A 14,168-nucleotide genomic window follows, 5' to 3' on the forward strand; every position below is an offset into this window, starting at 1 on the left:
TTTCAGAAGGTGTTTTTGGAATCTTCCATTGTTTAACCGCGTCAACCTTGGCTTGATCGACCATAGTACCATGTTTATTTACCACATGCCCCAAGAACTGAACTTCTTCCAACCAAAATTCACATTTTGAGAATTTAGCATAAAGCCTTTCTCTTGCCAGAGTTTCCAGAATCTCTCGTAGGTGTTGCTGATGCTCCTCTTTGCTCTTAGAATAGACTAAGATATCATCTATGAAGACTATGACCGAACGGTCAAGCATCAGGCTACACACCTATTTCATGAGATCCATAAACACTGCGGGTGCATTGGTGAGCCCAAAAGGCATCACCATGAACTCAAAGTGCCCATATCGAGTACGGAATGATGTTTTCTCAATGTCTTCTTCACGAACCCGCATCTGATGGTAACCGGAACGTAAATCAATCTTGGGAAACCAAGACGCTCCCTGAAGCTGATCGAAAAGATCGTCAGTACGTGGCAACGGGTACCTATTCTTTATCGTGCACTTGTTTAGCTCCCTATAATCAATACACATTTGCTGGGATCCATCTTTCTTCTTCACAAAGAGAATAGGAGCACCCCAAGGCGAGCAGCTTGGCCGTATAAGCCCTTTATCACTTAGTTCCTGAAGTTTATCTTGGAGCTCTTTCATTTCAGGTGGTGCCAAGCGGTAAGGAGATTTCGCTACCAGAGTCGCACCCGGCACCAAATCAATGCGAAACTCCACTTGCTGAATAGGTGGCAAGCCAGGGAGTTCCTCCGGAAAGATATCGCTGAAGTCAGAAACAATAGGAACGCCGTCTAGTGCTATAGCAGAAGAGCAAGAAGCCATAGCCAGGTGGGGAATGCCCCCCTGAATAATAAGTTCTCCACCTCTAGGGTTTCGAACACGAACTTGCTTCTTACGACAGTGGATTTCCGCATCAAACACATCAAGCCAATCCATGCCTACGATAACGCAGAGCTCTCGTATCACAATAGGGATAACATCAATAGGGAATTCAACTCTCGAAAACTCGAGAGTGCAACCCCGATAAACATCGGTGACATAAATAGTGCGAATGTTGGCAACTTCGATAACCATTGGATGAGCCAATTTTCCAATACTATGCCCCAAACGATTAATAAACGTGCGAGATACAAAAGAATGGGTAACACCGCTATCAAACATAATAACAGCGGGCTCGAAATCTAGCAAATAAGTACCTGATTTACCACATACAATCATGTAAACAATTCTAACTACCATTTATTAAATAATGGCAGGAGAGAAAAGAAAAAAAAATTACCTGCCACTGTCGCGGTAATCACCGGCTCATCCACAGTCATCTAGTCAGCACGACCTCGTGTCACCATAGTGGGTCCCTTAGAAGATGATGCAATTGCAGGATTTGTACCCCCACCTCCTTTACCAGCCTTCAACTTTGGGCATTCGGGCTTCTTGTGTCCCGTCTCATTGCAGTGATAGCAGATGGGAGCAGCAGAAGTAATCTGAGGAACTGCACTCGCAGAGGGAGCCCTACAATTCTTCCAATGATGCCCTGGCTTTTTGCAGTTGTAGCATATCAACGGATTTTTCTCTCCCTGACCTGAAGACAGCTTGTACTCATACCTTGACTTACAACCCTGCTTTTGCTTTTTCTGGGCATCTCCGGATGTCTTGGAGGAGGTGTCATTGGCCTTCCTCTTGGACTGGGTCTGCAACTCGATTTCCTCCTCCTCGCTGCATCCATGATCGCGGATAAAGTCGGGAACTCCTGCATGCTAACGAATTCCCGAATCTCAGTACGTAGAATGGTAGTGTATCGGCTGACCAACCAGGCCTCATTCCCAGCAAACGAGGGACAAAAAGATAGCATTTCCAAGAACTTGGCATTCAGGTCGCTAACAGACTCGGTAGTTTGCTGTAAGGCCATGAACTATTGTTGCATCCTCTTTTGCTCCACCTTAGACACATATTGTGCCTCGAACCTCTCCACAAATTGGGCCCAAGACATGGCCCTCACTTCTTCTTCGTTTAATGGAGCGGTGATGGTGTTGCACCATATCTTTCCCCTTTTTCGCAGCTGATTTATGGCGATCACAACTTTGTACTGGTCCGGACACCCAACAGTCATGAAGGCGCCCTCAACATCTGACACCCAATGCTTAGCAGCAACTGGGTCAGATTCACTGTTCCAAAGAGGAGGGCTACACTTGTTGAGCTTCTCGAAGTAGTATGCCGAATCCCGAACAGGTGGAGCCGGTAACGCTCCCCCGGGAATAGCTGCGAGGCGCTCATCCAGAAGAGCATTGACCTGGTTGATTATGTCATTGGTCACGCCTGGGATTAGTTGGTTGAAAGCGTTATTGAATTCCTCAGCGGCAATATTCCTAACTTGCTCCATTTGGAGTTGATTAAGGCGAGCAGGCGGAGCCATCTGTATCCGTAGAAGGAGGAAAATATTTAGAAATAATTCAGCCTAGATATTTCTAGGAAGACGAAACACTCAGCTTGCTTCAGCCAAGATATTTCTTGACCCGACCTGAAACCAGCACCGATGTTTTAAATAGTAGGGGCCCTTCTACTACCTTGCACACAAGTTCCAATTTCGTATTCGCGTCTAGTTTCAAAATTTCCAGCTCGCTCTAGCCGTTAGTTGTACAACTCTCTCACATGTAAACATTAAATAAGTGTGTAATCTAGCATTTTAAGACTAGTAGAATCCAATTCATAGTTAACAATTTAACATAAACATTTAACATAAGAAATAAGGCTTACTTGGTTGGCCGACTGGCACACGGCGACATCTTTCACTACTAGTCTTCAGAAAGTTTAAAAATTCTTTTAAAAAGAGAATAAACTATTATAAAGCCTCAAATTTGAGTCTAGAACATCCACAAGAATGCCTAGTTCCCTCAAACTGTGGCTCTGATACCAACTTGTGACACCCAAAAAAAAAAAAAAATTTACTTTTAAAACCCATCTTAAATTAAATTAAAACAACTGAAATAGTCATAACATAATCCATCAACTTAATAATCATATAAAATAAGTGTGGAAGTAATAATAATAATAATAATAAGGTCCCAACAAAATAACTAGTAGCGATGTCCCGATGCTCCAAGTCAAACCTTAGCCTCTTTAATCTTAACACCTGAAAAGTTATAAGGGAAAAACGTAAGCACGAAGCTTAGTGAATTCAAACACGGAAATTGTACTAACATTCATATTTACTAGCCCTAATCCATTTTCCAATTATAATTATATGATAAAGGCAAAGAACGAATCAATGTCTATATTACGAGAAGGACTTGTAGGTTTGAACCGCACAGGGAAGATCCCGTATCATTTGGCCCTAATCACCGCACCTCACGAAGAGTATTACGTTGGTGATCTTACCTACCCACCACACCGGTAAATCCGTAGCCTTTGGTGGTGTCCCCATATCCATAATTAGTTACATATAGTGCACATGTACGAATTAAAACAATACTTATATAGCATGCTTTTATAATAAATTCAAATAATCACACACGAGCTAACTAGCAAACACAATCATCAATACAACGGTGTGAGAGAACTCACCTTGAGTGAGTATTAAGGATGGCTAACAATCAAATAATGCTACCAAGCTTGAGAAAACTTCAAAACCTCACCTAAGAAGGACTAAAGGTTAGAAAGGAGAAGTAATGAAGCTATGAGTTGAGAAAAGAGTAATCACAGCAAAGTCTCTAAAATAGACCTGCTGTTCAAAATGGATTTACCCCAAAATCTAAAACAGAAACATAGCTTTAACTAAATTTTATAGGAAACTATGATTCCTCAGGATTCCACAAATATAAAGAACTCATTCTAACTCCAAAAGATGAATTAAATATGAATTTTAAAAAATGGTGTATCACTTCTGTCTCCAACAATACAGTCAAGTGATGTTGGCCAATTCTACCCAAATTGTGTGTAGAATTCGTCCAAAAAAAATTAAGAGAAGTAAAGGAAATACAATCGAAAGTCTCATAGTTGGAATTGAATGAAAAGAATCTCCCAAACTCCAGATATAAAATTCACATTGTGGACAATCACAGCACAAGCAAAAGCTGGTGACTGCCCACTGACCTGAAGTGTGGATCCATTCTAAGCAATTTATAATTCGAAATAACACCCCATATTCTCCAGATCTTAAATTCATAATATAAGGAACATATAGAAACTTTGAATCGCTCTGGATCCTTTTCCAAGCCTTAGAAATAATGAAAACAAAATGACATATCAGAACAGACCCGGATCAGACCTAACAGCAAAGATGCCATTATTTCACATAGATAAAGCCCTTATCAGTGAGGTTGGCCTACTTAAGAAAGTTAAACAACTCAATTTGTGAACTTTTGGAACTGCTTTGGGGTCCGTTTGAGTTCTAGAGCTCCAGATATTATTTTTACAAAATGACTACAGATCTGATGGAAAACAGAATCGTAGCCACCCGCGATTCCTTTTTGGCTTATCCATCGTTCTCCTTTTGAAACACATTTTAAGATGTGTTCATCACCCCAATTCAGTACCCATGATAATGGTGGTACTAAAAAGGGTTAGGGATCATTAGGATTTCATTTAGCCACAAGGATGTAATAATAATCAACATGAAAATAAACATAAGCACATAAAATCATCATTCTCCCTTTTAGGGTTTCCATGATCTTTTGCCACATGTAATCCCCTAGATCCATCATCCACCATATATGGGGTGAAGATAGGATCTTGAGATGATGTATAACATACAATTACAAATAAAATAAGAAGGAGAATAAGTGAAGATGAAATCATAAAACTAGAACAAGGTTATGAATCAAGTTGTAAGAAAGGATAAGGAGGTTCATACCAATACGAATCAAGGTTGGAAATGAACAAGAATTAAGCTCCAAACAGACCCTTGGTTGCTCTTGATCCCAAAGAGAGAGAGAGAGAGGGACAATTTTTGAGAGAGAGGGAGGGTTTAGAGTGTTTTCCTTGGGTGTGTTCCAAATGATTCAATTTACACATTAAGTACTATTTACTAGATGGACTTTGCAAATAGGCCCACAGCCCATGGACTTCAATAAAAGGAGTTTACAAGATTATCAAAAGAGTCCAATAACATAAGAAATTAGGCATTGGTTAAATAAATTAACCCAAGGTTACAAGGATAATTAAATTAAAATAACCAAACGTACCGAGAAAAACCGGGGCGTTACATATATATATATATATATATATATATATATATATACATATATATATATATATATATATATATATATATATATATATATATGGAATGGGCCAAATTTATTTAGGTTGGGCTAATCTATCATGGATAGTACATGGAGGTTTAACCCATGGATCCTATGAAATGAAAGGTCATGGGTATTAGGGTTAACATGAATGTAACCCTAATCCTCCATACTATATAAAGAGGCCTTTGGCACAAGAAATGGAACTAGTATGTGAGGACATAAGAGTGGGCCAATTTTTGTGTGCATACATGTTCTCTCAAGTTCTTCCAAGGTGTTTTCGTGATTTGTGATTCCACTTGAGGCTTCCACACTATTGGGCCTAAGCTCTTAAAGTTTGAAGACATCAACATACATCAAAAGGTATGTCATCTAACTAGGTGCTTCATAATATGCTAGTTCGGAGCAAACCTTGAAATATTTAATATTTGCGTGTATAATAGATAAAACCTAGATAGGGTTGCATGTACACCATAGGTGTGTTAGAATACTCAAAACCCATCACCCGCTTCATTGGACCATTCAGGATTGTATCCAGGGTTGGCAAGGTGGCATACAGGCTAGAGCTACCGCAGGAGCTTAGCCGGATCCATAACACTTTCCACATTTTGCATTTGTGAAAGTACATTATGGATTAGGAGGCTGTGGTGTCATTGGATGATATTTAGAATGATGAGCGCCTGAATTTTGTAGAGAGGCTTGTGGGAGCATCGGAGGGGATTCGAGTGGACGTGGCAGCCGGAGGCAGAGATGCAGGAGAACTATCTGGCGTTTTTCACCTTAGCAGACTTCGAAGATGAAGTCTAGTTCTAGTGGTGGAGAATTATAACGTCCCGATTCCTAGGTATTGATTTCATTTGTTATAAGATCTTTTTGATTTCAAGGTCTACTCGACGAGTTGGTTTCTTAACTCGTCGAGTAGCAGCGGGTTGGTCCACGTGTTTAAGTGACCTACTCGCCGAGTCCAAGGAGGTCCTCAACGAGTAGGAGTTGGAGGATGAAAACCTAATTCCCGGGGTTTTGCACCCTATTTAAAGGATCGTTAGCCTCCCCAGCCTCCCCTCTACAGTCTCTTGTCATTCCAAACCCTAAATTTGTTTGTTTGAGTGTGTGCTTTCTTGGTATGTTAAGCTTTGAAGAAAGAATTTGGTGAGAAAATCTTGGGGAAAACATGTGATTAGAAAGCAAGGAACTCGTTAGGACCATAGATCTACTTCAGTGGGCACCCTTTTTGAAGGTATTAAGTTGTTACTGATGGGTTTTGGTCATAATACATCCTATGTGCTCATACAAACCCTAATGCTTGGATCTAGGTTTCTCTATTGTACATGCTTTGAATCCAAGACTATAAACCCTAATTCTAGCATACATATAATCATATCAACATGAGAATAAGTTTATAGTGTTACCTTGATTGTTATGTAGCAATAACAATCCCAAATCTCCTGAATTGACTTTGGAAGGCTTAGAGTCACAAGTGTCACTCCTCTAATGGTTCACAAACACCATAAGCAAGAGGATGAAGAGGAGAGAGGATGGAGGCTACCAAAAATGTGTAGAAACCCTAGCAAGATCATTAGCCACGTTTTTGAGCCTTAAGGGGTCTTTATATAGTTGGGCTATTAGGGTTATCTAACAAGGAAACTCTAATTTGGATGCTTAAGCCCTAAGCAACCCATAGACTCCTTTTATCAAGCCCATGGACGATTTCCTTATGGGTTTCCCATTAGAATTCGTCCATCCCTTAATATAAGGCAATCCATGGCCCAAATTATAATTATCTTATAATTACAATGCCAGTCCCTTAAGTTTAATTAATCTCTTTTAGTCACAAAACTAATTACCAATTAACTATTGACTAATATTAATTAAACAATATGATTTCTCCTTTAATATATTATTCCCATAATATATTAATAAATCATATTTAATCCTTTCTCTCCATAATTCATCCTATCAAGTTGCTTTGGTGAAGGCAACCCAAAAGGACCATGCACCATCGGGTCAAGTACATACCAAAATAGTTATGGACTTAGACACTAATCCAACAGTCTCCCACTTGGATAAGTCTAACAACTATTCTGCGTACGACTTCAGATCCCGATCTGCAATCATAGCTTTCCAAAGCCGCTGTCAACTCTGATCATATCAGATACGCGTGTCCTTAGATAAGGGATCATATATTCCTCCATTCTAGATATCGTATGAGATATGATTTCTAATCATTCTCTTTGTACTATATCTCGATTTCCGATTTATGACGACAGACTAATTGAACAAATCAAATTAGCCCTAGCCCGGCCGAGCATTTACGTATGTCATCACTAAACCATCGAGGGGCCCAAAGATATCGCTTTTATTCTTTGAATAAAAGGAACGGATAAACTTTGATACAATGCTTGCTTGCACTCACTAACCAAATCACACACAACAATATGTTTTATAACACCAAGTTACTAGTGCGTTTACATATTATCAATGTGCAACCGATTAGCAAGATACAACTCACACATCTCGGTTTCAAGAATATAAGATGTTATCGTCTCACTAATCACTCGAGATAGTGATCCAAGTGAGCGTGGGTTTAATCCAATGCTCAAATCATATTCATAAGCACTCATGAACGTTGCAGCAAACATTTGCTTATGTCTAATACTTTTCTAGACAATCCACACACCAATTCATGACAGTCTTCATTCATATCTACTTCCAACATATGAACGACTGTGGCCCGTTTGAATAATTCGATTATTCTTAATAAACTCAATTATTCTGGAAGTCAAAACATGCAAGGTGAAACACAAGAATAATACTAATCCCATATGGCCTCAAACCTTTGAGTATAAACAAAACACGTTTTATTTATCACCATATCGATCACTCATTATTTGTCGTTTCGGGTAATCAACTTTATACTTGAACTATTACACTTGTCCCATGCTCCTAGCATGCACACAATGTTTACCTATGGTTCTTACTTTTGTAAAATAGATAAATTGAACACATTTCCAATCATTCTCATTTTACAACTCCAAATCCATTTTCTTAAGTGTAAGAATATCAAATTCTTGTTACTTATAGAATATACTAGATTCTAAGACTTTATGCAACGATCCTTTTGTAATGTCACTGCACCAAAGTCTCAAAGACTATTGCCAATGATATTACAAAGTCCTCTATCGGAGATTGTTACAAGACAATTCCTTAGATATGATGTCTCTCTCTCAAAGTACATTCCTTTGAACATCCTTTTGCATAAAGGTTTCTAATCTAGTCATAGATTTTCAATATTTACTTCCCAATATGGACACGCTTCCATATTTTCCATATGACAACTAATTTCTTAATAGAATCTTATCTATTTGTAACGATGTCGATATTGTCCATCCAATATGGAAACATTTCCATAATTTCCAATACTATACTTCCAACTACTCACAAGCGACCAATCCTCGTCGAACTTTGGATTGTCCTTTGATAGTTGTTTAATTATTTTAGTCAAAGCCGATTCTAGTCCCTTTTCCCTCTAAATGCACTAGACATTTGGAAAATCTCAGAATGGTCAAACATTAAATCATTTGCAATCGATCCTATACTCGAAGCGTATGGGACACGATGCACAATGTTTTATTTTCGATGTTCTCAAAATTCGAGTTGTGAAGAGGAATGCCGTAATCATAATTGAAATTTTAAGAACACACTATGTACCTTTGACTAAATTTATTAACATTCCACAACCTAATCCTTTAGATTTGAAATGAAGCATAATATTCTCTCCCTTAATTATAGCAAAACAACCTTTCAACTCTTACAACTTTGCAAAGTATGACTCTTGTTTTCTATAATTAATATTGCCAACTATGCAATACTTGCCTTAATAATCATACAATCATAACATTTATGCTCCCACTATCATGATGATTATTATAAAACATAACACTTATGCTCCCACTAGCTTCGACATGTATTCATAAACATCTTAACTTCCAGAAAGACAATACCTATTGCATTTCTTAAGTCCATGTTTTTAATACTTAGTGCTTTGATAATCTTTTATCAAGGCTTCTTGAACTTATACACCTTTGCCTTAGATAGTTCATATGTGTGTCTTAACAATTAAGACTGATTGCCAAACCTCACAATTCAAATTATGGAAAGGGATGCCATAACCATGATCGAATTCGAGAATGCAATTTTACAATCACTATCTTTTAAAATCTTTCTTAGTGAAAGCATTTCCTCACAATCATTTTCATGAAAGAGGAAATCTTATGACACTTAGATTTAAATGGTGTATTTGTTCCTATCCATGTGAATTTGTTAAAACCAAAGTTTACGACAAATTCAAACTCATATGGATCGAACTTCCTTAATCTTGATTTCTTGCCTTATGGTAGCACAGCTGCCCACCACGTCTTCTAAGTAGTTAAGCAGCTCACCTTTTCCTATCAATGTACTTTCCATTGATCACAGTCCTTGCCTTTTATGCATTCAAATGAGAACTCATAGGACTCACATGCATAATTAACTCGATTGGATTGGCACAGAAACAAAATAATGTCTTCACGATAGGTTGTAAACCTCAACTTGTGTGCTAGTGATAATCGATAAGGTTTATTTGATTTGTTCTTGAAACTTTTCAAGACTATTAAGACTCCCACTGACTTCTTGACATATAAGATTCTCTTGTCAATAAACATTTGTTGACAACCAAATATTCAAGAGTTAGTGTAGCTTTTATCAAAACAAAACACTTCATAATTTTGGTCTTAGTTGGTCTTTGTGTTATCCAAGACATCAAAACTTTCCACAATTGATGAATGTTATAAACCTTCTTAATATTATTCACTCAATGTCACAATCTTGACTTTAAGACTTGTTTTGGAACGAAGTATGATTGACTTCTTGATTTGACCATTTCTTCAATCTTTGATTCCTCTTCTTGGACATAAAATTGTACCAAGACTCACTTAGAGGATCAATTGAGATATGGTTCTTAATCATTAAGACCTATCATAAAGCATAAAAGCTACTCTCCCTTCTTCTTAGAATGGAGAAACTTTTATATTTCTGCCTACTTGATTCTTCTTATTCGTTTTGCTATTGATCTAAACCCTTTAATCAATTCAAAATTACACTTAATCATATAAGTATAATCATATTTACCAAACCTTTAGTAAATCATGACGAATATATTTGTTACTCTTATGGTGAACTTGATCAACACACAAATTTGCGTACTCGATTTCCTAGTCCTTCACTTGATACTTTGTCAATGAATTAGTCTAATTTCCAAATACAAAATTTCTCATTCATCGTGCATCCACATTGCATGATTCCAAGTTTCTGTCCAATTGAAACTTGGGCGATGAGAAACTCTCCCTATTTGGTAAATTCTTGACATTTCCATAAATAACATAACTAAGAATCACATCCATTCGTTGTAGAAATATTCAAACATCAATTTTCATAACGATTTTATTGCAAGGAAATAAATAAGCAAGTCAAAAAATTTATTTTATTTATAAAAGCAGCGGAAAAACATTTGTCCTTGCAATGCAAAATCCATTGAAAACTATGTAAAAAATGAAGAATTTCTAACAACTCAATCATAACTATCTAAGCTCAAAATCCAATCTTCAAGTCCATGCGATCAAGATCCATCTCTTGTGATTAGATTCATCTTGTTCTCTTATCAAGCTTCCTTTCTTTTCACCGATCCTTCAAACATTCAAATGCAATCTTATCACATCATGTATTAAGAATCAATGAATAGGAACTTAATGGAGTTAGATAGTGGATTCTTACCTAAAGCGTAGTCATACTTTTGACTCTCCCATCTCTTAGATCTCTTAGGTAAATAGGGTAACTTCGTCTCCAATGCCCCTTCTCTTGGCAATAAAAGCAAATTGACTCCTTTGGAACAACACATGGAACTACTTCAGACATCGTCTTTCTCTTATGATCAACATTTTCGATCATTGCATGCATTTCATTTCCATTGTCTATATCCATAGAGGTCTTGAAGGCAGATTCACCAATCAACTTTGTTTTTCTATTGCGCCAAACCATTGCTGATTCAGTAGCAATAAGCATGTAGGTGAGATCTATAAGGGTCACGTCGTAGCTCATCATATAGTACTCTCTTATGAACTTACTATATGAGTTGGGAAGTGACTGAAGAACCCAATCAACAGCCACCGCTTCACCGACAACGGATCCCATCATTCTTAACCTATCAATGTGTGACTTCATCCCTAAGACGTGTGCACACACCGACTGGCCCTCTTTATGTTTACTTGCCAAAAGGGCTTGAGTGATATTGAACCTTTTAATCTTACAATCTTGTGGGTTAGGGAGAATAATTGGAGGAGGAGGAGGAAGTGAAGCATGATTTCTTGTTCCTCGATCGAATCGTCGAATATCATCTTCATGTGGAATGCTTGTTCCACGGGATTTGAGAAGACCATAGTTGTCGAACTTTGACCTCGGGAGAAAAACGAATTCAAGTTAGTTGATTGATTGAGTCCTTGGTAAATCACCCAAATGAATTTCCAAGGCTAGGACCCAACACAATATCCTACAACTCGGGAGAGGGATGCCGTAACCCAAATTGCAAAACATTTGAAGGTAAGTGAATGACGATTCACTAGTTTCCACCATGAAAAACAAAAAAGAAATTTAAGTTTTAAATCTATGAAAACTCCTAGATCCTTTGAGATTCATTGAACATTTCAATGGCATGTTTAAATCTCGATATGCTCCTCTTGTTTGTGACTGGGATGTCGAGGATCACAAAGCGGGTGTGAATAACCATGCAAACTACATGGTGCCCTCACATGTTACAATCACCTATTCGATGTGCCGGTAAACCACACACGCTCCACCGAACTATGACAAACATTGAGTCACCCTTTGGTACCTTTGCTTAGAACCATTTAGTGTGCCGGTAAACCACACATGCTCCACTAACGTCTTCGCAAGGGCACAAAGTGTAATTTCATGGAATCGCATCAATTCACTTTGCCTAAGTAACTAAGATTGGGAATTTGAAAAACATTTAGTTACTTTGTATTTCATTATACTTATAATGGAAGGTTTCGTCCTATCCTACCCGTTCAACTAACGACCCTCCACTAGTCAAGAGTGCGGTGGGTAAGAGTGGATACCCATTCAATCGTCATTTTATAGGCAATTTCCTTAAACACCCCTTATAGACCAGCTTCGTGAATGAGGCCTACTAACGGTAAGACTGACTTTTACTCATACATATATATAATATTAGACTTTTAATGTTATATATAGTATAGGGTGTATTTTATACTTTTAAAATACTATATGGTTAACTTTAACAATTACACTTTTAATTCAATTAAAAGGTTAACCTAAACCTTTATGGATTTATTAAATCTCTTTTAATTATACTCCTTAATTAATTAATAAAACCATAAGGGTGTGATTTGAACTTTTCAAAACATTACTAGGGTTTTAGAATTTAACATTCCTAATTAAACTTTTAATCAACTTTTAAATTCCAAAACTTGAGGGCAAGTTTTGAAACCTTTTTCAAAACATTAGGGTTTTAACTATTTAAATTTCAAAACTCCAAAACTTTTGGGTTCAAATTTAAACTATAAAACCTAAAGGGGAAAATATGAAACCTTTCAAAACAACAAGGATCAAATAACAAATAATTTTAAATTAACATTTAATCACATAATTATCCATATTTGATTTATTTAATGATTTCTTGCAAAACAATTTATCAATTTACTCAAAATAATTAATCAATTATCTTATAAGGAAACAATTATCTTATAAATTGATAATTATCTTTAATAAGATCAAGAATATAGTCATATATATCATAAAATCGGATTTATATTGATCTAACACGATAAGGTAACTATCCATGTGCAAAAACAGCAAGAAATCCCGAGATAAACATTATCTGACGAGTTGACTCGTCGAGTTAGGCATGGACTCGTCGAGTCTGCATGGACTCAGCGAGTTCAGCCATGGACTCGACGAGTCCAGCCTCCACAATCCAAAAAATCGAATTTTTTAGTTATACAATGCATCAATACAATTGAAACCAGTCTAGGCTCTGATACCACTGATGGGTTTTGGTCATAAGACATCCTATGTGCTCATACAAACCCTAATGCTTGGATCTAGGTTTCTCTATTGTACATGCTTTGAATCCAAGACTATAAACCCAAATTCTAGCATACATATAATCATATTAACATGAGAATAAGTTTATAGTGTTACCTTAATTGTTATGTAGCAATAACAATCCCAAATCCCCTTGAATTGACTTTGGAAGGCTTAGAGTCACAAGTGTCACTCCTCTAATGGTTCACAAACACCATAAGCAAGAGGATGAAGAGGAGAGAGGATGGAGGCTACCAAAAACGTGTAGAAACCCTAGCAAGATCATTAGCCACGTTTTTTAGCCTTAAGGGGTCTTTATATAGTTGGGCTATTAGTGTTATCTAACAAGGAAACCCTAATTTGGATGCTTAAGCCTTAAGAAACCCATAGACTCCTTTTATCAAGCCCATGGACGATTTCCTTATGGGTTTCCCATTAGAATTCGTCCATCCCTTAATATAAGGCAATCCATGGCCCAAATTATAATTATCTTATCATTACATTTCCAGTTCCTTAAGTTTAATTAATCTCTTTTAGTCACAAAACTAATTACCAATTAATTATTGACTAATATTAATTAAACAATATGATTTCTCCTTTAATATATTATTCCCATAATATATTAATAAATCATATTTAATCCTTTCTCTCCATAATTCATCCTATCAAGTTGCTTTGGTGAAGGCAACCCAAAAGGACCATGCACCATCGGGTCAAGTACATACCAAAATAGTTATGGACTTAGACACTAATCCAACAGTTAC

General features: G+C 37.1%; 1 protein-coding gene across 1 annotated transcript; it reads right to left on the reverse strand.

Annotated features, from left to right (window-relative positions):
* Positions 1 to 488: 488 nt before the first annotated feature.
* LOC145014563 (uncharacterized) lies at positions 489 to 1,329 on the reverse strand. The gene is made up of 3 exons (XM_078972959.1): positions 1,290 to 1,329; positions 689 to 1,206; positions 489 to 518 (listed from the first exon to the last, which is right to left on the reverse strand). The coding sequence occupies exons 1-3, from the start codon at positions 1,327 to 1,329 to the stop codon at positions 489 to 491; spliced, it is 588 nt and encodes a 195-aa protein (XP_078829085.1).
* Between the last annotated feature and the right edge of the window lie 12,839 nt (positions 1,330 to 14,168).

This window comes from Lactuca saligna, chromosome 1 (genome assembly GCF_052625555.1).
Source record: "Lactuca saligna cultivar CGN05327 chromosome 1, ASM5262555v1, whole genome shotgun sequence".
Classification (NCBI taxonomy): Eukaryota; Viridiplantae; Streptophyta; class Magnoliopsida; order Asterales; family Asteraceae; genus Lactuca; species Lactuca saligna.